The 26,728-nt window shown below is 42.4% G+C and overlaps 1 protein-coding gene across 2 annotated transcripts in view; it reads right to left on the bottom strand.

Annotated features, from left to right (window-relative positions):
• Positions 1–3,056: 3,056 nt before the first annotated feature.
• The window catches only part of PRKAB2 (protein kinase AMP-activated non-catalytic subunit beta 2), a 172,279-nt gene continuing 148,607 nt past the window's right edge, over positions 3,057–26,728 (bottom strand). The window contains exons 7-9 of one of the 2 annotated variants that reach the window (XR_010084031.1): positions 17,427–17,495; positions 11,536–12,451; positions 3,057–3,963 (exon numbers count right to left, since the gene is read on the bottom strand). Coding sequence is in view for 1 of the 2 variants with exons in the window: in XM_063426976.1 (XP_063283046.1) it covers positions 12,374–12,451; positions 17,427–17,495 (147 nt within the window). In the remaining variant the exon portion in view is untranslated. Of the gene's footprint in view, positions 3,964–11,425; positions 12,452–17,426; positions 17,496–26,728 lie in introns of those variants that run through there. The other variant, XM_063426976.1, reaches the window with a different exon arrangement.

The raw sequence follows: 26,728 nt of genomic DNA on the forward strand, positions 1-26,728 counted from the left end.
CTTGAGACTCACAATGGGTCTTTGTACATTTCTTTGTTTTTAGAGTGAATAAGGGCTTGTGCAAGGATCTTTGGTTAAACAGGCTAAGATACATTTTACATCTTTACATGTGTGTCCTTTAATCACCCTCTTGCATTTATTACCCTTTTGAGTTTCATATCCTCTCTTTTGAACATTTTACCCCATTTAGAATATTCTTGTCCTTCATTTTTCATTTTGTGTGTCTCTTACACCTCCCTTTTGTGTCTCTTATCCTTCCCAGTTCTTTTGTGTCTCCTACTTCACTCGGCTCCTTTGTGTGTATCTTTCTCCCACGAGTTCCTTTGAGTGTCTTTTTCTCTTTTTTTTGAGCCTCTCCGTGTGTCTCTTCCTTCCTCCCTTTGTGTGTTTCTTTTTCCTCTTCCCTATTCCCTCTATGTGCTTTTGCCCCACAGCCCATTTTGTGTATCTCTTTCTCAGCCTTCCATGTCTTTCTCCCCTCAGAAACTTGTGGGTGCCTATTTTTCCCAACCCAGCCTCTCTGTGACTCTTTGTCCCCAACCAACCCCTCTGGGTGTCTCTTCCCCCAACACATTGTCTCTTTCTCCCCTCTAGCCTCTGTGTCTCTTTGTGTCCTCCTAGCTGCTCTGTGTCTCTTTGTGTGTGTGTCCAGGGCCTCTGTGTCTTTTTTGCCCTTCCCCCCAAGTCCCTCTGTGTCGTTGTGTGTCCCCCAGCCCTCCTGTGTTTGTGTCCCCCCCATCATCTATTTGTGTGTGTCACCCAAAGCCCCTATGTCTCTTTGGGTACCCCCAGTACCAGTGTGGACTTAGGATAGCATACTATGAATGTTTGTGTGTGCGCTGTTCGTTAAACTGTATTTTGTATTTGGATCATTAGGGCAGCACCAATGCTGAGAAAATGGTTGCCACCGATTCCTCTTTTTTTTTCTATAAACTAGCCTGGAAGTCTCCCTGGAACAATGAGAAAATGCCCTGCTTTGCAAACAACAAGACAGGAAAGGGGCGAAGGAGGAAAGGAACATACAACATGTTACATCAATACATTCAATTTTAATTCCAACTACACATTTTAGAAAATCCACACCATTTTACACCAGATAATAGGACATTGTAAGGTGGGTTAGTGTCTGTTACACTGTTTTGCATTAATCTTTTCAGTGAGATAGATGTAAATACCTGGAACATCATTCAGGCCTGCAACCATTATTAACGTAACACCAGAACCTAACTTGTGATAGAATTATTAATCTAGTTTTCGATTACATGCTTTGTAAGTTGACATAAGGGTCAAAACTAATTTTAGATCCCTTCACCGGCCCAAGCAGTAGCAACGCACCCAACAAAGCCGGCACTCTAAAAGTAGCACCGGGTCTGTCTGCCACAGGGGCAGCTGCCCAACATACTATGAGCACCAATTACAAACCATATTTGTTTGCAATAAATTAATTTTGTTTGCAACTGGTAAAGTCATGTATACTCGATTCCTGGGGTATGTATATCACGAGTCCTGTAGCAAAGTGGTTCGGAACAGTCTGATGAAATTGTTTTCCAGGAAATTGTTTTCCAAAGAGATATACATTATTAATATTTGTAATACATCACAACTTTGATAAATATATAGATCTAGTGAATAATACTGGGGCGAATTCTGTGTTAACATTTCCCATTGCCCTGCTATTGAACACCATTGATACTCAACTGGGGACTTGTGGCTTGAACACCACATCGACATACAGTAATTATCATTAACCCCACTCATTTTGATGACAAGGGGTGAAAGTTGGCGTATCCGTAATGTATACCCCACACCCTTTTTTTCTGTCTTTCACTTTAGTGTCTCTTTACATTGTCCATGGTTTAATTAATATTTGCAATTCTATGCTGTGTGCCAGCAATTTTACCTGATTGGAGAGATGAGTGAGATTGCTTGCCCATTTTAGCTTTATGTAAGATTGTGTCCCTAAAGTTAGCTGGTCCTTACATATGGTTAGATGAATACATGTCTGTTTGTGAATAGATTTGGTTTCACAATACAGGGTCAATACCACACTTCAAAGTGAGTGAACGATTGAAAGACTACAAGAGGATAACTTAATTAAATAAGACAGAAAATGGTCAGAAACCATCTGCGCTAATAGTAGGGTCAACCAGTCCAATACAATAAAAAATACACTGTCAAACTCTCAAATTTGAAATAGCTGTAATTGTAATAGACCACCAACTTTACTGTAATGATAAGGGTTTAAGATGGAGAATGCTGTTAAAGATTTTATTAAGCAAAATTACACAAAATTGAACAAGCAAAACAAAAATACAGATTAATATTAATTGTAGTTTAAGCCCATGGCATCCCTTTGCGTTGGAAAAAAAAAGGTTCATGTAGATGTTGATTCAATTCTGTTTGTATTTGGTGGCATTTATGTACCAGATAACTAAATCTCTATCCCTCGTGGTAAGCACTCGTTTTTGACCAATGTTACTCTTGCAGTCCATGTGTTTGTCCATTTGCAAAAAATACTGTCCTCTTTAGAGATCGTTCTCCTTTTATAGAGGACAAATAAGGTTTTGTAATCGAAGCAGCACTAATTCAAGCACAAACTACCTGGCATTGCTAGAACTCTGTTAGTGGACCTCTTTTCACTCCTAATATAACTCACCTTTGCAATTACATTTGAAATGGGTATTTTCTACGTGGGTTTTGGTTTTCATTCATGTAATTGTTAGATATACATGTGGTAGACAACAAAAACATACACAAAATGTATATGGTTTTCAATACACACTTTGAATGAATAACAAACAGGATTATTTTCATCACATAATGTCCATATATATTCCTGTAATTGAAAACACTGTCCATCTTTCCTGTTTTATTGTATTACCAGATAAACGTTTTATACTATAATCAATTAGGTGAATTGATTGATTGCTGTAAACCCTTACAAAGCTCATACAGGTTTTGGAAATGCGTGATTCAGCTAGCCTTTTTATGAGTGTAATTCATAAGTAATTAATGACTCACACAAAAAAAAATGAGCATCCGGCCCCTCTCCCCCCACGCCTCCCCAAAAAACCTTAACCTCTTTAAATAACTAGGAGGCCCAATGAGAGACTTCACTCTCCCTCCACCCCACATGCAATGGGTCTACGAGAATAATATGCTGGGTGAGGCAATGGCAAATGGCCTCTACCCTTCCTCCTTCTTGTTTGCAGTGGAGTTGAATGGAGTGGAGTAGCTCAGCCCTGGGGGGTGGAGGGAATAACATGGTGTTAGGGCCCATAATCCTTATTCCTCCTATGTCCTGGCTTGGTGGATTAATAATATGACGGTGGTTGCTAATAAGGACAATATAAGTGGCCTGAAGGTCCCCTTATCCGCATATGGCCAAAGGATGCTCAATGACACCCTTGGTGGTGGCTATGTGTCCTTATACACTTAGAATACCATCCCTCAACCCAACACCCACTCAAATTAAATGGTAAAATACATTTATTTATTTTATATAAATTCCCTTTGGACATGCATAGGGTAGGAGTAAGAGTGTTGCTGGGCATTTTTGGATTGTTAGTGGGACTCCACAGACAGATGGGTGTGTTTTCCTTTTCTCCTCCAACACCATAGGAGAGACCATCACATCACACTGTTTTCCTCTGTGTCACTTAATGAGTTAATTTGACTCCTAGTGTGCATACCCAGTCAAACTGTCCTAGGTGGCCTGACTGGCAGTGCGAGATTACTGGGGCCACTGAGAGAAGGGTTTCTGCCTAGAAAATGCACTTCTTTTTTTCCATAGAAAACCATGTGCCATCTGGTAAACATGTGATGACATCTGTGCAGTAATTTTTCTCTGGGTGGAGGCTATTTTCCTGCCGATGTGACTTAGGCACACACGCTAATAAACATCCTTTTGGTGTAACTTTACTGTGCAGGCAAAATAAATTGCTACTTCTTTCAGTAAACCTACTGTGATGGGAATCCAGCACGGTCAAAATTTAGTAGGCCAAGATTTCCATGTGGCATATGTGTGTTGTGTCAGTTAGTTAGCTACACGTAGCTAGGATACTGTCATCAATGTACTGAGCATGTGCAGGAATGCAGGAACTGAAAGGAACTGAAATTGTACTTATTTCCTTTGTCTTGGATGAGCCATGTGGTTTGACCAGATGTACAAGTCTATATTCTGCTCATTGATTGGTTAAAGGTATATGTGGGTGTAGCTATTAATGGGAGGAGTTATAGTGCCTATATAAAGAATGTACACCATGTGTTGGTCTCTCAGATATTTTTTGGAACAGGAGTTCATCTAAGGCCCGATCGGTATGTAAATAAAGACCTCTTACTTCCTGAAGACCTGCATCCATTTCTCTGTGTTTGGTTTCTGCTAGTTTACTCGGTAACATAATTGGTGCATTGGCCGGGAACTCTCATCGCACGGAAGCTGGCGCAGAGATTTGAGACGGTAAAACTTTTTACCAGCGTTCTCCACGGCAGCACCCCTGGACCTCTGCGTGGACCTCCTTTCGTCTCGGCGCCACTGGCCTTTTGTCGAGGAGATCATCGGCTTCTGCGCAGTGAGTACCGGGGTGCCCCGTCGATGTATGCGAACCCAGGGCCAGGAAAAAACAGGTAAGACTGATACCGTTAGAGCGGTAGACCCACAAGGGGTTTTATATTTGGAACCGGTTATTGGAATTGGCCCCTTCCCTCTGGAAGGATGAAGCGAAGGCGCAACGCTTATTGGACATTAGACGCTCTGTAGTCAGCCCATCTAATATAGGTGGTATAGTCAGACCAAGTTCTGTTGTAAATAGCTCAGGTCCGACACCGGTGTCCTATCTTGACTAGCATGCTAGGTGTAAATTTCGGTTGCTAGGTCGGGGAGACCGGGAGACTAAGCGGATACTGGTGTATATTCCGTCCGCTAGATCTCGCCCTATCTTGACTAAGTGTGCTTGCTTGTAAATCCAGCCACTAGATTATTGATAGCGTATGTAGACTAAAAGGGTACTGGTGTAAATTCTGCCCTCTAGTTTGCTATATGTGGTGCCTGGGCAGCGAAGACTTATCGAATCTCTGGTGTACAAATAGATCGAAAGCTCTCGAGGTGCTGGCCAGTTAGAGTAGTTGGGATTATTGTAAATGTTGTTAAATATACTGTAGTTGGTGAATTGGTTAATTGTATGTCCTGCTAGAAAGCTTGAGCTCTGCCGTCTAGTGTGAGTGTAAATTGTGTGTATAACTGTAAAATAGCGCACAGTACCATAACCACTGACATGTACCATAACCACTGACATTGTGTAAAAATTACGAACAATTGCTGTTTTATGTTATATGTATAATACCATAACTGTTACTAACTGATCTGTGACTTTAAAACTGTATTATAACCACTTACTAACTGTACCATAACCACTGACTGTAAAGATGAGATTACTAGAATGTGATGTAGTTGGTTAGTTAAAAGTTGATTTATAGTACGGATAATTGTAGAGACGATTTATAGTTACAGAGATAAGTATCTAGTGTTTGGTAAAATCTTTGTGAGTGAGATGTTGTGATATCACTGTATGTATGAGAATTATCTGCGTGTTATCGTGTGTATGTTTGGCTTAGCAACTGTGCCACATGGTGCTGTTGCCAGGGAAACGAGTGTGACTGTTGGAAGTGTGTTTGGGGTATTGTGTTTCTTTGTATTAGACGCTCCGTTGCCAGTATGGGTGCGTCTGACTCAAAGATTGTTGATCCCTTATCATGTATGCTGAAGAACTTTACTAAGGGATATAAGGCTTGTGATTTTGGGGTAAAATTGTCCCCAAAACGTTTGACTAGTGGCCTGTCCTGGTGGCCGCATGGCCTCCATTTGGCAATCTTGACTTAAATTTAGTGCAGGGTGTACATGTGGCTGTAACTAGTAGGCCGGAATTCTATGATCAGTTTCCATATATTGACTGTTGGAAACCGATTGCTGAAAAACTGCCTTGGTGAATTAAACTGTGTCATGAGGAACAATGGAGCCACATGGTGGTCAGAACTAAGGCTTTAATTTCACCTAGTTTGGATACCCTACCAGGGGGTTGGTAATAAACCCTTGCATTTTATTACCAACCCCCTATTCATCCACCAGAGCCAGAGTAGCCATTCCCCCACTCTTCCTCCCAAGCTAATACTAGTGTAACTGGTTTTTGCATTCCCCCTGCTCTATTGTCCCTGCCTACCCACATACCTATCTGTTCTTTTGTTTCAAACTCTTCTGTACCAACCCCCACAGATTCTTTGTAAATTTAAACTGACTTCCTTTTGGTAGGAGTGTATTTTAGTATTGAATATTATTAACAGTTAAATTGTGAGGAGAATTCTCAATAACAGTAACTGAGTTTATTGGATTAGATAATTCTCAGCAATGACATTGTACCATAATCATTGAAATAGCACTAAAACTATTGAACACAGTGTTAAATACAACTGGAAGAAATGATCAATGGTATAAGATGCTAGAGTACACTTGTATCCTTTTTTAGTTACTGGATGGGCCCCTCCCAGCTTTGTTCAAAATATCCCCTTAACTAAAATACAAATGGAGATGTTTAATTTACCATAGAACTAAAGCTTTATTCAAGCCTAGATATCAGGGTGAACAGTGATTAAAATAAGCAATAATAAAATAAGCACATCATTAAAGTTTATCTGCTTCATTAGACTTTAGGGAGGCACTCTAGGGCCACCTACTGGCTATCTTCGGGAGGTACATTGATTTACAATTGTTTAAAATATTAATGACGTATAATCATCTTTAACTCTATACTGACATACAATAGACAGAAGTAGAATTGCTATAAGGTTTTATTTTATGTATAAATATATTTAAAGTTAAGTTTTATTATTAGACCCATAAAGATTATTTTGATACAATTACTTACCCTTTGGTGACACCTACTGGTAGGTTTTTGATAACATTTTTTATTTATTTTTTCCATCCACCAAATGCTGACTAGTAGAATTAGCTCACCCCTTCCACCTACCTTACTACTCCTAGACCGGAACTTATTATAAAACAGTCTTGCCGAAGTCCCATATTAACCCGACAGATGACTGGTGCCCTCCAACCCCGACATTACCAAATGCCCCTGTGACTTACACCAGGCCCAACACACATGGATGAGAATGGCCAAATACAACGGGCAGATCCAGTGTTTGTATATGTCCCCTTCACTACGACTGATTTATTTGACTGGAAGACTCATAACTCCTCATATACTGACAAACCTCAAGTCATGACAGATTTGGTTACTTCAATTATCCAAACACATAATCCCACCTGGGCTGATTGCCAGCAATTATTATTGAGGAAAGGACCCGGATTAATCAAGCGGCTATTAAAGCGCTTGAGGAAACGGCCCGTACTCAAAAGCAGGCCAATTTAGTTGCGTGGGCTGCAGCCCATTATCCAAATGTTGATCCAAATTGGAACGTGAATGGTGCTGACATGCACCAACTAAGAGCTTATAGGGAAGCCATAATTGCTGGCATGGAGGCAGGAGGGAAGAAGGCAATTAATATGTCAAAGACGGCTGAGGTGTTGCAAAAGGTTGATGAGTCACCTAGTACCTTTTATGAGAGATTATTGGAGTCATATAGATTGTATACTCCTTTTAATCCAGAGGCTCCTGAGAATTCTAGGATGATTAATTCAGCATTTGTCAGCCAGGCCCAAGGTGATATTAAAAGGAAATTGCAGAAATTAGAGGGATTTGTAGGGATGTCCATATCACAGCTAATGGAGATTGCAAATAAAGTATATATGAATAGGGAGACGGAGATAAAGCGGGAGGAAGAACGTAAGATGAGGAAAAAGGCAGATATGCTAGCGGTAGCTATCACAAGCGTAGAAAGACAGGGAAGGGAAGTGAATAGAGGAAACGAGAATAGGCTGAGCAAGGGACCTTTAAGTAGGAATCAATGTGCGTATTGTAGAAAGGAGGGACATTGGAAGAGTGAGTGTCCACAGAGAGAGTATTTTGAAGACAACAGACAAGGAGAGAGAAGGGTACGAGGAGGTTATAGTGGTAATTATAGAGGAAGAGGAAGTTTTAGAGGGAATGGTGGGAATAATAGAGGAAGTGTTCAAGGAGACAGATACTATCCACCCACGCAGAGACCTAGAGAAAGTGTCTGGCTGACACTATCATGGAAGACTATTGATACCGACCGGGCTCCATCCCCCTTGGTCAAGCGGAGCCTATGGTCGATGTAGCAATAGGGGGAAAGAGAAGTTCTTTTATGATATACACTGGTGCTGACCATTCCGTGGTGACTAAATTAGTTGCTCCTCCTTCTGAGAAAACTATAACTGTGATAGGTGCAGCTAGACCGGTTCTTAAGAGTCGCACTTGTACTCTGGGAGGCCATGTGGTGAAGCACCAGTTCCTATATATGCCAGAGTGTCCAATTCAACTTCTAGGACGAGATCTATTATCGAAGCTTCAAGCCCGGATAACCTTTTTACCTAATGGATCAATGTCTCTGAAGTTTAAGGGATTACCAGGCATAATGGCGATATCGGTGCCAAGGGAAGAAGAATGGTGCTTCTATTCCATAGTGACAAGTGTAAAACCCTAAGCATGATGAATCTTATTTGACATTCCAGGAGTATGGGCAGAAAATAATCCTCCAGGACTTGCCCGTAATATCCCACCGATACATACTGAGTTAAAGCTTGGGGTGTTAGCCTTTCCTGTTAGCCTTTGTATGTTGTTCTTTTATCTACCCCAAAAGCTGTAAAGGTGGCAGAGGTGACTCCGTGGATTCACCACTCCAGGGTTAAACCAGCGTCAGATTCCTGGCAAGCTACTCCAGATCGTGAAAATCCTTGCAAGATCAGGTTGAAGTGTGCAACTCAGTCGGAGTGACAAGGAGATATTGGGACATTTAGAATAACAGATATCAACAAGTAGGTGTTTTGACGGCCATAATAAAGCCTGACCACCTGCCTACGTTTCATAGCCAGAGTGTCTCGAAGGGATCTCTGTGAAGGGAAGTGAGGATCAGAAGAACGCCAATCCTTGCAGCCCTCACAAACGGGAAGCTGAGGTGCCATCGCACGGTCGAAGAAAAATGAGGATTTCAGGAATAATGTGTTTTATTATGTGTCTTAGTATGTTTATGATTTTTCAGGAAGGTAAGAGTACAGACATACAGAATTGCAATAGTTGCATTAAGACTACTAAAACAGGTAACCAAATATCCCAAACTCTCATCTGGCACTCACAGTATGAATGTAAGGGATCTGTATCTAAATGTAGATATTTGGATATTGATTATAGTGTGTGCAAGCCAATATAAGGAGAGTCTAAATGTTTCGATCCCCAATTCCAACCCCGTACAATTTGGTTGGTAATTAGGAATAGTAATTCCCAGGGAACTCTAATAAATAGGACCATACATTTTATGGGTGTTCTGCTATTTGATGCATGTAAGGCGATTTCTGGTAGTAGAAAACCTTGGAATGTATGTGGTAATCTTAAATGGGAACGAACTTATGGGTTTAATGATAAATACTTATGTCCCAGTAAAAGATCTACTGATCCTGATTGCCCACATATAGATTATCATTTTTGTCCCTATTGGTCTTGTGTAGGGTGGGCAACCTGGGGAAAAACAGTGGATCAAGATATGATTATCCAAAGGTTGCCTACCACACCGTATTGTAAAACTATGGAGTGTAACCCTGTGCATATTCCCATTTCTAATCTACAGCACTTCATTGATAAGTTTGGGAATTTATTTGGGTTTCAAAATACATGGTACAGGAGTAGATCCAGGAACAATAATATATGTAGGTCTTGAAATGGAGACAGTAGCAACTCAGACTCATCAGGTTTTTCATTCCTTTTATGAGGAGATGAGTGTTGAGGATACAATTCCCCATAATGTTAAGAACCTATTTATTGATTTGGCTGAGAGTATTGTGGGTAGTCTTAATGTAACTAATTGCTTTGTATGTGGAGGTACTAATATGGGAGACCAGTGGCCATGGGAGGCAAAGTAAATATGGTACCCTGGCTCTGAGACATATGAACAACGGATATCTTTTCAGTCTGATCATCAAGTAAGTACTAGAAGTAAATCGGAATGGCGGTTAAAAACCTCCATTATAGGTCATGTTTGTATAGCCAGGAAAGGGAAAATGTATAACACGTCAGTAGGTGAGCTAACTTGCTTGGGACAAAAAGCCTATAATGATAATACTAAAAATACTACTTGGTGGTCAGCTTCAAATGTCTCGGAGCCTACTAATCCGTTTGCCAATTACACTCATTTAAAGGAGGTATGTTTTGACTTATCTGCTACATCTAGTTGGAAAGCCCCAGCAAATCTATACTGGATCTGTGGTAAGAAAGCATATTCGGAGTTACCACAAGATTGGGATGGGGCATGTGTATTAGGTATGCTCAAACCATCCTTCTTCTTGTTGCCAATTGAGACAGGAGAGACCTTGGGAGTTAAGGTTTACGATGTAAATCATAAAAAGAAGAGAGCATCCTTGAACATAGGTAATTGGGTAGAAGAGTGTCCTCCTCAACGTATTATTAATTGTTATGGATCAGCTACTTGGGCAGAAGATGGCACCTATGGATATAGAACCCCAATATATATGCTCAACCGTATTATAAGATTACAGACAGTGGCTGAACTTACTAGTCATATGGTTAAACTTGCGCATGTACCGACTCAGGTCTGGAATGGGTACAAGCCTAGTAGTTGGTTTGGAAGTTGGTATGAGCAGCTTGGAGGAATTAAGGCGTTAGTAGGAGGAGTAGTGTTTATCATATTCTTATGTCTTTTCCTGCCCTGTCTAATTCCATTAGTGGTGAGGTCCTTACGTAGTATTATAGAGAGTACTATAGAGAGAAAGACAGCGGTTCATGTAATGGCTGTCTATAGATATGATCCCCTAGCTCAAAGAGAATATATTCAGGATGAGGAATGTTGAAGGAGTTTTTAAGATGCTTACAAGGTCTACTCTGGTTCAGTGGCTACTTGACAGATGTAGGTTAAACTGTGATTGGTGATGCATCTGGAATAATGTTATATCAGAGGCATCAAAGGGGGGAATGTGATGGGAATCCAGCATGGTCAAAATTTAGTAGGCCAAGATTTCCATGTGGCATATGTGTGTTGTGTCAGTTAGTTAGCTACACGTAGCTAGGATACTGTCATCAATGTACTGAGCATGTGCAGGAATGCAGGAACTGAAATTGTACTTATTTCCTTTGTCTTGGATGAGCCATGTGGTTTGACCAGATGTACAAGTCTATATTCTGCTCATTGATTGGTTAAAGGTATATGTGGGTGTAGCTATTAATGGGAGGAGTTATAGTGCTGTATAAGGAATGTACACCATGTGTTGGTCTCTCAGATATTTTTTGGAACAGGAGTTCATCTGAGGCCCGATCGGTATGTAAATAAAGACCTCTTACTTCCTGAAGACCTGCATCCATTTCTCTGTGTTTGGTTTCTGCTAGTTTACTCGGTAACACTACCACAGTATATTTATAGTGCATTCTACCAGTATTTCAAGCTTTTAGGAATATTGTAGTGTACATTAGATATTTAAAACTTATTCTAAATTTGAAAAGATATTATGAACAGTTGTGACTAAATGTAGTTAATAAATACTGTAATAAATATAGTTAAATACTGCTACTGGTCAGTGGTTGTATAATGGGTTATTGCTATTACACAAATCACTAGCCCTTAATTTAATTCAATTTAAATAAACTATTGAAAACGATCCTCTAAAAATTACATTATTCTATGCTGTATAAATATTTTTCATAGTTAATAGAAACAGACATTTTCACTCCACAAAGATCAAAATAACACTTGTTCTTAAAGTATTATTAAAATCTGACCAAAATTCCATACCACAACCATTTTTCCCATGGATCAGAATGATTGAGAAACATTGGTTCTCCATCACAGAAAGGTACAGTGAAGATATCTATATTGTTTGCCTTGTAGTTCAAAGTGTTCCTCTAAAGACAGTAATACATCCAAACAGTCATTATTATTCATAATATTGCTTATTAGAGACTCTGACTTATAATTTAATAGAAGATGTCGCTCAAGCCTCAGATCAGGTAAGACAGACATTTTATGAGTTGAAGTAAAATCTGTCTCACTACAGCAACCTTACTTCCTGTTAGATTGCATACACCCCATTCTTATTATTAAAGAGAGGCTATGAAAATTCACTTCATGAATCTGTGTCAAATTTTAATTACCTAATGTCCAACTTATTCTGATCTGTTATGTTCAGCCATGTAGATGTTTTACCAAATTATGTTACACACATGAGACCAACAGTTTTGTTCTAAATGGGCTTGTACAGCAAAGTGGTGACGTATTTCTTCTTGTAGCGGTGAGTAGCACTAAGAACCATCACACCATCCTGAAATACAAAATTTCAGATAAATAGTAAAGCATTTCTGAAATTTCTGTAGACACTTTTGTAGACCATCATGCTTTGTTTTTTTTTTTTAAAGGAAAAATCCAAGCATCATAACCATAGCCTGTTTTAGAAACGGTTTGACAATTTACCAGGTTTCCATCACTGCCTCTCCTGCTGCCTGAAGCTCCTTCGAAGAGCTTCCATTAGCCCAACTGAGCAAAACCCTGGCATGCAGAATGGATTCATTGGCTGAAAGCGTCGGCTGCATGGCCAAGCTTAGCTTAGTGGCCGGAGCTTCTGGCAAAAATTGGAGATAGTGTCAGGTGCCTGGCTTGACTCTGGTAAGTTCTTAAAATGGTGTGACTATTTACTTTGGGAGGGTTCTCCTGGCAATGGACTGTAGTGGTCATGGTTCTTGCAGTGTTCCTTTAATATGAAAAGTGGAAGTTGGCAATCTGCAAGCTGGTTAATTTTATGTCACTTGTTTAAAAGAAACCATGAAGTCCACCAACAAATAGCTTTTAAACAAATTTGTGTTACATTCCCTCATATTGAAATTCTAGTTTTTGATATAACTACGTTTATTGAGATGATTACTGACCAAGTGCCTGAGACATGGATCAAAGTGTCTAATCGCCCACTAACAATTGTCGAGTGAAATTTCACCCTAGGTGAGGGTGCCATGGATCCTCCAGCCTAGCTAGTAACTTTTAAATTTGTCTAGTAGCATAGGACTTGAAATTATAATCCCTGCCTCATGAGCAACCTCATACTACAAACATGCGTGTCTCAGTATACAATCTCAGTAGTGGTAATTTTTCAAATAACAAGACAACTGGAATGGATAAGAAGAAATGTCTGCATGTGCAATATGTTTTTCCTTCTATGCAAGATCAACAAACAAACCTGAGTAGGCTCTGGGCTTATGGCTTAACATGCACGTGTAACCGTAAAATCTCTCATACGTGTACACTGCAATGGCTTGGCAAACAAATACTGTAAAAATCTGATTTCAATTTTTTTTTTAAATCCTTTTTAAACCAGCTGATCTATGTTTGAGGATCTATTCATGGTTGCCTTTAGTCTATAAGTAATAAGTGCAATCAATGAGTCAAAGTAATATAGTCCAGTCCACAACAGACAGCCAAGTCTCTCTGCATTATATCATAGACATTGGTTTAAAAGTAGCAATATTTTTTCTGTATGTGTTAATATACTCATACACTCAAAACCATACCTCTGTTAACCTTTTTGCTACCTACAATGTAAATGATGTTTTAAATTGTGCCAGTGGGAACTTGAAAACAAGTGAAATTGTTGAGTTAACATGTTTTTAGAGAAATTAAGCTTTAAGATTCTTTTAAAATTATTTCTGGCCTTTTCCTACTAAACATTTAGGCTTCAAGTCACATATCCATTTTACTGAAGGCTTCGCCATAACAATTATTATTATTAGTATTAGTATTTATATAGCGCCAACTTATTCCGCAGTTCTTAAATGAGACAATTCCAAAATGTTACAGGAACAATAGGTTAATGAGGACCCTGCTCAAACGAACTTAAGTCTAGGGTAGGCGAGGTATAAAAACACAATAGGAATAACATCGAGGGGGGTAGCAACCAAACATGTAGCAGAACTAGAGGCGAGTGTGGCCTTCTAGGGAAAGTACAAGAGGCAGGTTTGTGAGATATACGTTATTCCGGGAGACCATAAGCTTTCCTGAAGAGATGGGTTTTGAGGACTTATTAAATGATTCAAGACCAGGTGAGAGTATAATGGGGATAGACAGGCTGTTCCAAAGGCAAGAAGCCACCCGTAAGAAGTCCTGCCATGCAAGTAAGGGTGCAGGAGAAGGTCAATGGCACAGCGGAGAGAGTGTGCAGGGGCGTACCTACAAAAAAGTGAAGAAATATAACGTGCTAGAGTTGCTTAGAGCTTTATAGGCAAGGGATACCGGAAACCAATATAAGGATTGACAGAGGGGCGAGGTGTGAGAGGAATGACACATTTTTTAAAATGGTTGTAAAGACCTGGCATTTAAAAAAATATATGCAAAATCAACAGCAATGTAAAAAAATGCATTTGAAGTTGTTGCATCTGCAATAAATTCCCAGGATTTGTATATATCCAAGTTAGCAATGCCAAGATAAGGAAGTTATCACCCAATCAATATGCTATAATAATTTTCTATGGGACTTTTCTAACATGCTGTCCTTGTGGACTTAGCAGTGGTTTCGCTACTAAACTGGTTCATGGATTGCAGGATAAAACTTACCAGGAAAGGTTAAAGGATCTTAACATGTATAGCATGGAGGAAAGACGAGACAGGGGGGATATGATAGAAACATTTAAATACATAAAGGGAATCAACACAGTAAAGGAGGAGACTATATTTAAAAGAAGAAAAACTACCACAACAAGAGGACATAGTCTTAAATTAGAGGGACAAAGGTTTAAAAATAATATTAGGAAGTATTACTTTACTGAGAGGGTAGTGGATGCATGGAATAGCCTTCCAGCTGAAGTGGTAGAGGTTAACACAGTAAAGGAGTTTAAGCATGCGTGGGATAGGCATAAGGCTATCCTAACTATAAGATAAGGCCAGGGACTAATGAAAGTATTTAGAAAACTGGGCAGACTAGATGGGCCGAATGGTTCTTATCTGCCGTCACATTCTATGTTTCTATGTTTCTATGTTTCTAGAAGTTGTGGTTCTGTTACTATATCTTTTTATTTGAGAAAGCTATTAACTGAACTACAACAAAAAAAACCCTGTGTTGTGCTTCCTGATAAAATGAAAAATGGAGCCATGAAATCACATACCAGCTACAGTAAATTGGGTAGAAATAATTTCTCTGGGTTAAGATGTCAAGTCATTATATTTTACAATTTTTAGATTACAAACCCGTATGCAAGTCTCAAACTTTACTATGCCAGTCTGTTTCTGTCTATCAAACAAAGTTGTGTTATTTTACCAATGGCTCTATATAATCATTTCTAGGTACTAAGCTTATCTGGGTAGGGCCCTCTTCATCTACTGTTCCTGTATGACAAACATGTTGAACATCACTGCAGAATATATTGGCACTATATCAATAATTGTACGTGTTCTTCATACAATCACAACTGTATACTACATTTTATAGAAATACACTTTTATGGTTCCTGTGACAAAATGCCTTTTGTCACTGGGTTTATTGGTGACAAGCTGCCCTTTACCCCTGGCTGTTGGAGGAGCCTGATTGCCAGCCTCTTACCTGTTGACTATGGTCCCTGGGAGATTTGGCCCTTCAGGTGCAACATTTGGGCATATTGGATTTGTATGGTGCTGCTGCTGGCCCTTTAAAAAACATCCGTGGACATATTATGACTTTTAGGAACAATGTCCCTTTAAGACTGTGTAGCAGATTGCATTCAGGTTGTCTTCAATATTATGTATGCTATTATGTGTTAGGTAAATTGTAAATGTGTAGGTTCTATGTGATAAATGTAACAGTATGTATTTTTACGTCTTTTATTGTCCTTTGTCTGCCATGTGGCTAATGGAGTTTTACCTCTGTCCTTGGAGATAATTGGATTACTTCAATAATTGTCAATAATTGTACGTGTTCTTCATACAATCACAACTGTATACTACATTTTATAGAAATACACTTTTATGGTTCCTGTGACAAAATGCCTTTTGTCACTGGGTTTATTGGTGACAAGCTGCCCTTTACCCCTGGCTGTTGGAGGAGCCTGATTGCCAGCCTCTTACCTGTTGACTATGGTCCCTGGGAGATTTGGCCCTTCAGGTGCAACATTTGGGCATATTGGATTTGTATGGTGCTGCTGCTGGCCCTTTAAAAAACATCCGTGGACATATTATGACTTTTAGGAACAATGTCCCTTTAAGACTGTGTAGCAGATTGCATTCAGGTTGTCTTCAATATTATGTATGCTATTATGTGTTAGGTAAATTGTAAATGTGTAGGTTCTATGTGATAAATGTAACAGTATGTATTTTTACGTCTTTTATTGTCCTTTGTCTGCCATGTGGCTAATGGAGTTTTACCTCTGTCCTTGGAGATAATTGGATTACTTCCCAATTATCTCCAGGATAGAGACTCTGTGGAACTGTTTTGGGAAGAAAAGCCATGCTTCATTTGGTAACAAAGGACTTTCCCTTAACTTTTGAACCACTGGTCTGATTCGCACCATTCTTTAATATGTTGTTCCCCTGAATGGATTGATTGTGAATATGTATTTTTTATAGAGATTAGATGTATGGTTTTAGAGTTATGAAAGTTGGGTAAAAAGTATGTTTTAACTGTATGTATAATTGAGTTTCCTCTCAGGATAAGGGGAGGGGATATGTGGGATGTAACTGTGATATGATTGGTTGTTTTATCCCTCCCTGTGGGCGGTCCTGTATTTGCAACAACTGTAATAAAAGCCAGACTGGGTGTGCTAGCACCTCAGTTCATCTTGTACCTTCATGAAGTTTTGGCTCATGTTTGGGGGATTGGAGAACTACACTCTGGGGATTGCTATAATCACTATACTCCCCAGGGTATAATCGCTGAGCTCTGCTAAGAGCTTGTTCCTGTTCCAGCTCTCTGGATTTCGGAGAGGTCCACCTACTGGCAGCTGGACCCTGGTCTTGGGTCCAGAGTGGATGGAGTCGGCGAGACCCAAACCAAGCTGCAGTGGGTATGGTGTCAGGCAGAGTGCTTGGAGACCTCGGAAAGCACTAGGAGCATCCGTCAGCGTAGGGTACCCGGTCGGGGTGCCAGCGGTTCCGTTACAGTTCCTACTTATAGTAAACTCACTTAGTACACTGTTAACTTCAGGGTAACTGTAAGTTCTACCTAGCAATTACATCAAAGATAATTTGAAAGAGAAAAAAAAACAAAAACAAATGTATTTATATTTACTTTTTGAAAATTTCACATTAAGCATTTTGTAGACCAAACTATAATTGAAGAAACGTACCTTTATGGACAGAGCATACAGGTGGTTTAACATTACATGATTTGGTTCAGGAAGAAGAGCAGGATCACACTGAAATACAATTGCAAATAGATTTACATTGTAAAATATGTTCCAGGTGTGCATATGGAGAATTACATGTCTTATCGATAAGTGAGTTATATTCACGGTGGCTTGGGTGGGTTAAATACTCACCATTTCCATGCCAGCCCCAGAGTTCTGGGTTGCATCTGTGTCCTCCATGCTGCAGTTGGTTCCTGTGCCCTGCATTAATTTCCTGTGTGGCAGCATTGCTCCAAATGAACTAGGCTGCCTATATTGACTTGGGAGTTGCTCCTCCCACAGGAAAGGGCAGTTACCATTATCAGGTTGTGCCTATAAAACCCAAGAGAGTGCCCAGTACAGTGCTAGGTTGATCTGTAGCCCATGGCTAAAGACACCTGGCGTCTCTCTGCTCCAATCCTGCTCTTCCATTTTCATATCCTTACATTCTTGGATTCCTTGGCTTCTGGAATTTGGACTTGTTTATTTGCCTACATTTCCTCACTATCTGCCTTGATCTTGGACTTGCTGACTATGCCTCTGCAATCCCATTTCTTGGATTAGATCCTTATACTACTCATATCCTATTAAAGGTCCAAAGCCACCATTGACCCACTAGAAGCCTGTGCCCAACCCTAGATAGTGCTGGTAAGGGCGTGCTGTCTTGCCTCAACATGGTTCCCATTTTACAAAGCTTGAGGAAAACCAAACAGAAATATAATATAACCAATCACAATTTTTCCCCACCATAACCTATTTGGATTTTGCTTCCCAAGCCCACCAAGCCTCAGTAAGCAAACCAGTAACCAACCTCATGCTGATGAGTTGCATTAACAACAAAACAGCTGTCCATGAGTAGTTATCTTTTCCTAAGTTGTGTCCCAAGCAGTTGTATACAGCAAACACAGACTAAAAGGAATCCATGTTTAAAATGGAATGAGGCAAAAATATGATTCTTTGTTAGGCTAATTTGCATATGCCCACCCAGAATCCTTTGCGGTAGTAACATCACTGCAGATTTGTGATTTCTGTGGGAAAAGCAAGTCTTATGGCTTGACTGGTGTGCAGATTTTTGTTTAACATTGTATTAACTTTTTTTTTTTTAAATTCTTTATTTTTGCTTTTACATGAAATTACAATCTGGCCAGCTGCGCCACGATAGCTACAGCCAGCCGGTCATGAAACATAGGATGATCTGGTATAACAAATATAATATTCATCTTAAAGTATTCTATCAAAATTTTTAACAAGACTAACATCGCATACAAGTAGAGTGTACAAATTATGATTCGAAGAACTAGTTTTTCCATTCTCGTTATGGCAAGATTGAAGTTTGGGGAGGTACCGTTAAAAGGTCTATTAGGCCAGTGAGGACCCCTCATTCTACATGGCTAACTACGATTTGATAAATTTTCAGTATTGAAAGGGTTTTTGTTGTTCTAACTCAAGTCTATGGAATGTGGAATGTGTGACCTGTGGTCTAGCATTCTGTCTAGGTGTCCAACTAGCTGCCCTTTAAGTCAGTTAAGTAATTAATTAATTAATCAATCAGTTTGTGAAGTGCACTCGGGTGTTCATTGAAGAACCTACTATCCTAAATGACGCGTACCTATAATTGTGTGCACTATGATATAGGTCTGTATTCTCCATTAATATATATATAGAGGAAGCATGAAGCATCACATACCTCATGATATTAACTCCTTTGAGTCTGGCAAGTGCTTGTAATGTGGGCCTCCCATGGGGTCACCAGTGTCAAACTTCATGCTAGTAGGTATTGGCAGTTCAGCTATGAGAAAAGTAAATCTCTAATTTTTACAGTCATTTCAGACTAAAGTTGTAAGTCGCTTGTAAGCTCCCCATACCTTACTACTCTGCAAAAGAACTCCTGATCTACCGCTGCTTCTTGGTGTCCTCATCTAATGTCCCTCATGTGTAAGAGACTTCTACTATGTGAAAGCTGAGAAGGGCCATAATTTTGGAGTTTTATAGAGGGGCTGTCTCCCGCAAAACAAACAGATGTATTGGTATCTAAGACAGTTTGCTAGCATGCATTCAACGTAGATAACTAAAGGTTAAACAAAACATTGATATACAAGGAATGTCGTTAATGTACAAGGTGCTCAAGCCATTCTTGGGAAAGCGTCCTAGCTGAGGAGTGTACGAATAGTTCTAGCCCCCTCCTTACGCTATCTTAGGCTTAAAGTTTACCCTGTGCTGTGGTAGTCTGACGGTTCATATGGGGTCATTCTGATGACATTCGTGTGGGGTGGCGGTGGCTCAAATGGGCACAAGGTGGGGGCTTAAGATTTATGACTTGGCGGGGCGAGTTTGGGTGGGTTAGTGAGCTTACACTGTATTCCGTGGTTATTGCGCTGACAGCAGGGGTAATGAGTTGGCTCAGCTGAACAGCCGCGTGAGCGGGTCTAGAACGGGCTGCATGTTGTGCCATACCAGAGGCTCCTTTGGGGTTATGGCCCGCTGGTCACCCCTATGGGATTAGGCTAGACTGAGCGCCGGGGTTAGCGACTCTTGTGGAGTTGAGAAATACCCGCAAGTGGGACCTGGTAGAGTCTCATGTAGTTTACATGTCTACTGTGGTGGAACACCCTTACATCTTTTGCGGGGTTAGCGCTTATACCCTGCTAGCTCTTGTAAGCCCCTCTAGTGGGGCGGACATGAACACCCTAGCAAAGCGTGTAAGCAGCCCTCTTGGGGTTAAGCTAAACCAGTCGATGGCGCAGATCTACGCATGTGGAAATAAAATAAGCAGTGTGTTAGTATGTGTTGGCCATTCAAGTGAAGTAAAACAAACAAAGAAAAAAACAAAAAACAAAAAAAAAACAGCAATCTGGAATAACGTGCATCAATGTTCACATTGGGGTTTACGTGACGGCCCTTTATGGAGTTAGTGCGGGTAAGGGTCCGCCCAATGGAGGTCTCTCGAGTCAGTCCCAAATGTGCTATCATGGGTGAGAACTGTCCTTTCTGCCCTGCCATCATGGCTGGGTGGCCTCTGGGATTAAGAGTCCCATGGAGGGTTTTTCCGGCCTAGCGGTTGCACGTCCCTGGGTGGTCTGGGCCCTTGTTTCGTTTTCTCCGTGGGGTTCACGGTCGCCTGGGCTGCTGTCGTTTGTTGTTCCGTTGGGAGCGGTGCTGGCTGATCAAGGGCTCTCAGGAATTCCGTGTGATCCTCGGAAGCCGATAGCACATGTATAGTATCCCCGTGTGGCACCACCAGTGTCCCTGACAGTCCCCATCGGTATTTTATACCTTTTCCTCGAAGGATCCGGGTGGTGGGTGCGAACCTACGTCGCTCAAGTAAAACTGCAAAGGGCAGGTCATCGTACACTGTGATTTTCGTGTTGGCTATTAGTAAGCTTGGTCGTTGCCTGGATCTCGCCATTATAGAGGCCTTCACGTTGGTGTCTCTTGTGATGGCTATGATGTCCCGAGGAGCGTCCGCAGGTGCTGTGGGGGCCTTCCGGACCCTGAAGGCTGTCATTATCGGTGGTCGGTCCCCATCCGTCTGCACTCCGAGTTCTCTCAGGACCTCGTGGGTGTAACTCATCAGGGCATCTTGGCCTATTGTCTCTGGGGCCCCACGGATCCTGATGTTTTTTCGGCGGTGCCGTGTCTCTAGGGAGGTAACCGTGCGGGAGAGGCGCTGCACTTGTTGGGTGAGTGCGGTTAGGCGGGAGCTGGTATCGTCCAGTATCTTACCCCTCTCCGCTTCCCTGGACTCCACTTCTCCCACACGGCGGTTCAGGCCTCCGACCTCCGCCTGTACTCCAGCGAGGTCGGCCTTCCACACCTCTCTCAGGTCCCGCAGGAGGTTTTTGATATCTCCCTTAGTGGAGGGGGATTTGTCGGAGTCTGAGTCAGACCTTTGGTAGATCCCGCTGCTGGGTTGGAGTGTTTGGGACGACTCGTCCTCCAGTGAGCGCTCCGAGTCGCTGGAGCTGTGCGTTTCCGCGGGCGCCATATTTAATTGGGCCTGTGGCTGCGGCCTGGTGAAGGACAATCTGATATCAGCGTGACTGTTGCTCTCAGTTTGGGCCAGTTTTCGGTGTCTGCGCCCCATCTCTTTGCTTGTGGGGGTCTCTCAGGTCTCAACAACCTTTTAATTTGCTTTTTTGGAGGCAAAATGTGTAATTTTTAGTCTTCTGGAGCGGGAGCTCAGTAAAACCTCGACCGCTCTGCAGCTCAGCTAGCCACGCCCCCAACATTGTATTAACTATCCAAATATATATATATATATATATATATATATATATATATTTATATATAATTTTCTCCCAATTAAAGTTTACAAATGTTTCAGTAATAAAAAAAACAAAAAACATAGTAGTACATGCATAAAATGATACAAAAACAGTAAGGTACATTCAAAACTTCAACAGTCTGCCATGTCATGTAGCAATGCAATTTATCTTACATTTGTCTGAAATTCTGTCAAGCTATTTATAAATTAATTTAAATTCAGTAATGAGTTTAGCTTGAAGATACCAGGGATCCATTCAGCTCAATTCTGTTAGCAATCTGTTAATAGTAAATACAGTAGAAACTTTTTTAGGCAAATTAATATTTAAAGGATCACTGTAGTGTCAGGAAAACAAACTCGTTTTCCTGACACTATATAACCCTTAGGTCCCCCCCACCCTCAGGGCCCCCCTCCCGCTGGGCTGAAGGGGTTGAAACCACTTACCTTTATCCAGCGCAGGTGACCTCTCCTCCCCCTCCGACATCAGCTCCCGAGTGGAGCGGAATGCGTATACGCGGCCAGAGCCGCACGGGCATTAAAAACGCCCATAGAAAAGCAATGCTCTCCTATGGACGTTCTGCACGCTGAATGCGATTTTTCGCATTCAGCGTCACAGAAGCGCCTCTAGCGGCTGTCAGGAAGACAGTCACTAGAGGCTGGATAAGCCCTGCAATGTAAACATAGCAGTTTCTCTGAAACTGCTATGTTTACATGTGAAGGGTTAAAACCTGGGGGACCTGGCACCCAGACCACTTCATTGAGCTGAAGTGGTCTGGGTGACTATAGTGGTCCTTTAATATATTCTTTGTGTTCTAATTTACCATCTCATTCATTGTATTTATGCTTTCACTGAAAACTTTCCCCTGTAACCTATATCCTGTAGCTTTAGCCACCTTTCTCTGGCAACCACTCAGTCATGTTATGTCAATCACATTATATCATCCATGAATTTAGATATAGAAGAGCCCGCTATATTGGTTCTGACTCACAGAGATCACTCCTGACTAGATAGCTAACTCCCTTGGAGTCTTTATGCTGTAACCCTGGCTGCCTGAGACTTGCCTGGGAATAGTCCCATTGCAAGTTTCAAGATAGTTTCTAGATTCTGAATGCTGACAGCAGCCCAGGTGGATCTCCGGCCATTTCGAGTCCCATATGGATGAGCAGTCTCTGGGTATAGTGTAGCAATGCGTCTCCACTGACCTCTTCTGGGATGCCTCTTATCCGGATATTCCTACACTACACCTATACTACACATACACACAAATTACAGTCTATATACACCAGTACACTTCAGCTTACACACAAACATACACCACAGAACAGCCCCTAATAAACACTCACTACAGACCCTAGACATATACTACAACACTAATCATGTTTATGGGGACATCAGAGACGATTTAGCAGTAAGCACAGTGCAAGCATGTCACTAAATTTGCATGTGTTGTATAGAACAAACACAGGGCATTTTCCCCAATTAAAAAAAATCTGAAGTAGAGATCTGTGCATGGATTGCCATGGTAGGGCATCAAAGTAACAAGCTCAATTTGAGGGTGTGTGCGCAGGTCACCAGTCTCCTGAATAGCAGTTCAAATGAGGAGAAGTCGGTGGATTCCCGTGGCACCTCCCGGTATGCAAACAGGAGGTGCGGCAAGAATCTTTCCCAGTCTCTGCTAGTGGAGCATTTGCTTCAATGTCCCATTTGGTCGTCTGGGGATGGTAGGGGGAGCTCACAATCGGCTAGATGCCGCAGAACTTCCAGAGTTGGTGGGTGACCTCTGCAGTAAATTGGGAGCCCTGATCCAAAACTATCTCCCGAGAGAAATCCATTCGGGAGAAAATTCGCATCAGGGCTTCTGCGACTTTTTCTGCGTGGATGTTGGTCAACGCCACCGCCTCTGGGTATCGGTCGCATAGTCCACTACTGTCAAGATGTACTTCTTGCCAAAGGGACTGGGCTTGGCCAGGGGCCTAACTAGGTCTGCCGCCACCCTGCCAAAGGGTTCCTCAATAACAGGCAGGGAGCGCAGTTTGGCCTTGTGTCGGTCTCCCCTCTTCCCTACCTTCTGGATACCTGGCCAGAAGAAATTACGAGTTAGCTGATATTTCGTTCAACTAACTCCTAAGTGTCCTAAAAGGGAGATGTCATGCGCTATTCTGAGCAACTCTTGTCCGTACTTCTGCAGTACAACAAGTTATCTGACGGGGGTCAGTTCGGACCCTGCCACTATACCTTCAGACTCCCTGTATAACAATCCGTGGTTCCAGGTATACCTTTCTCCCTCCAGCCCGGCCTGACTAGATACAACCCGGTCTCTACGTATTTGAAGGGTGGGATCGGTCACTACCTTCCTCACAAAAACCCAAGGGAGAATCTCTAGGGTCTGGTGTCTGTCCTTACCTGAGCCTCCAGCGGTGAGCAGGCTTACAGTCTGGTGGTCACCAGGTATAACCAGCGGTCTGGGCTGGTGGCTCAAAGGTGGAGGTGAGCCTGACCAGGTCATTCCTGAGTAGCACCTCGGCTGGCAAGTGCTGCATCAACCCCACTTCTACCGTTCCTGACCCAGTACCCCAATTTAAGTGAACCCGGACCGTGGGTATTTGGACGATGGCTCCCCCTGCTACCTGAATGGCCAAAGAGCTTCACATCTGTGCTTACTCTGGTACCAGGTGTCTACGGACTAGTGTGAGGGTAGCTCCAATGTCCCGCAGCCCCTGCACCTCCCTTCCTTGTAGCTGTACAAACTGCTGGTGGTGCTGTTGGTTGTCTGCGGCTACTTGTATCGAGTCTGCTGCATGAAACATAGAAACATAGAATGTGCCGGCAGATAAGAACCATTCGGCCCATCTAGTCTTCCCAATTTTCTTAATACTTTCATTAGTCCCTGGCCCTATCTTATAGCTAGGATAGCCTTATGTCTATCCCACGCATGCTTAAACTCCTTTACTGTTTTAACCTCTACCACTTCAGCTGGAAGGCTATTCGATGCATCCACTGCCCTCTCAGTAAAGTAATACTTCCTGATATTATTATTATTATTTTTTATAGTTTTTATTTTGATGTGCATAGTTACAATCACATATAGCAACATTTATACAACTATAGAGTACAAATAACACTGATTATGTATTGCAAGATTATGCGTACACAGCTCGCTATCTGCAATTTTTGGTTAAAGAACAAATACAAAGCAGTTGAAACATTTAAACTGTGTCTATGTTGCAGAAGTCATACATTAGAAAAACAAAAACAAACAAGAAAAAAATTATATTGCGTTTGGCACTGCCAAGTATACAATGATAACATGTACTGGGTTGAGAGCGTAAAAGAAAAGGAAAACAAGAAGCTAACAAAATTATGATACATAATGACAGGATACTGGTTTAGCATATTTTCTGAGCATGCGGCCAGATGTATTGGTTTGTCAACCTATTCCGAGTCAGGGAAAGGTATAGTAGCACACTTGGCTGACTCCAACCTAGCAGATACAACAGTGCCCCAAACTCTGCATCCCTAACCCCAGATATTTTTATTATATATATTTTTTTAGCTTTGGCTCAATTTAATGGAGAGAGAAGGAAGTCAAACCTAAACATAAAAGGGTGCAACAATACTGGGTAATACTTTAAAGTGGTAAAGAATTGTGAGTACCTGAGGAATAAGACATACATCTGTCGGGGGGCGTGGCCTGACCACCGATGGAGTGAGACGCACCTAACTCGAGCTCCTAGGCCCCAACCTGCTAAGCCCAGTAAATTAGCCTCAATAACCTAAATTAAACACGCAAATGGGGAAAAACAGGAGACTCACCACCACAGGACCATCCAGCGTAGCCCCGGCAAGGCAACCACCGGGCCCGATGGATGAATTTCTGTCGGTGCCGCCCGGCCTCCGTGGCTCTGGGGAGGTGGACACATGGGCACCCTCATCCCCTGGCTCCAGCGTGATGGGTTCCACACAAGACTCACCTGCAATAGGCACACTGTCCCAGATATCAGCGGACATTCCGGCGATCTCAACAAGCATGCTGACCCGCAGGGATAAAACAGAAATGGTGGCTGAATTACGCTCAATCATCAAAGAAGAAATTGCAGCAGTTCGTAGCGACCTCTCCGCACTGGAGCAGAGGGTGGATGCCCTAGAAGAGACTCACCTGCAGGCCGCACAGCATCAGCAGGCCGCAGATCTGGCCACCACGAGGCAGGGCAACATCCTCCTGGATCTCCGCCGGCAGATCGAAGACCTGGACAACAGGGGCTGCCGGAACAACATCAGAATCCGGGGCCTGCCGGAGGCGGAGGGTGAGGCCCTGCAGGAGATCCTCACGGGCCTATTTACGCACGTACTGGGGGACACAGCTCCGCAAGAATTTGGCATAGAGAGAGCGCACCGGGCCCTGAGGGCCCCCAGGAGAGACGGCCAACCCAGAGACATCGTCTGCTCACTGGTGTTGTTCCAGCTAAAGGAGGCCCTCATGAGAGCCGCCAGAGCACGGCCGCATGTATCCTATATGGAAGCACAGGTCACCCTCTTCCAGGACCTGTCTACTATCACTCTCGATGCCAGTCGGGCCCTGAGGCCACTTACCCGCCTTCTACAGGAACGGAGAATCCTCTACAAATGGGGGTTTCCATTCAGCCTCCAGGCCATAATGGGGAACGCCTGGCATGTAATTCGCTGGCCCAACGACGTGCCCCGCTTCCAGGATGACCGGCTTACCTGACGTGCCGATTTCGAACTGGATCCTAGACAATCCCCCGGCTCGAACAACAGGACCAACAGAAGCAGCGCAGAACCTCCGGCCAAACTCCGGACCGCCAGAGCGCAGGGGTGGCCCAGAGGGCCCCCGAAGAATAGATACCGTTGCTGGGGACCCTCACAAGTTGGGTGGGTCAGGGACTCCAAGGGGGAGCAAGGGTGGGTGAGGGGATTCAGCCGTTGGAGTGGGCCCCTGGGGGTCGATGGGGCTCCATGAGGTGGGGTGGGGAGCGAGGC

The sequence above is a fragment of the Pelobates fuscus genome, chromosome 7, assembly GCF_036172605.1.
Source record: "Pelobates fuscus isolate aPelFus1 chromosome 7, aPelFus1.pri, whole genome shotgun sequence".
NCBI lineage: Eukaryota > Metazoa > Chordata > Amphibia > Anura > Pelobatidae > Pelobates > Pelobates fuscus.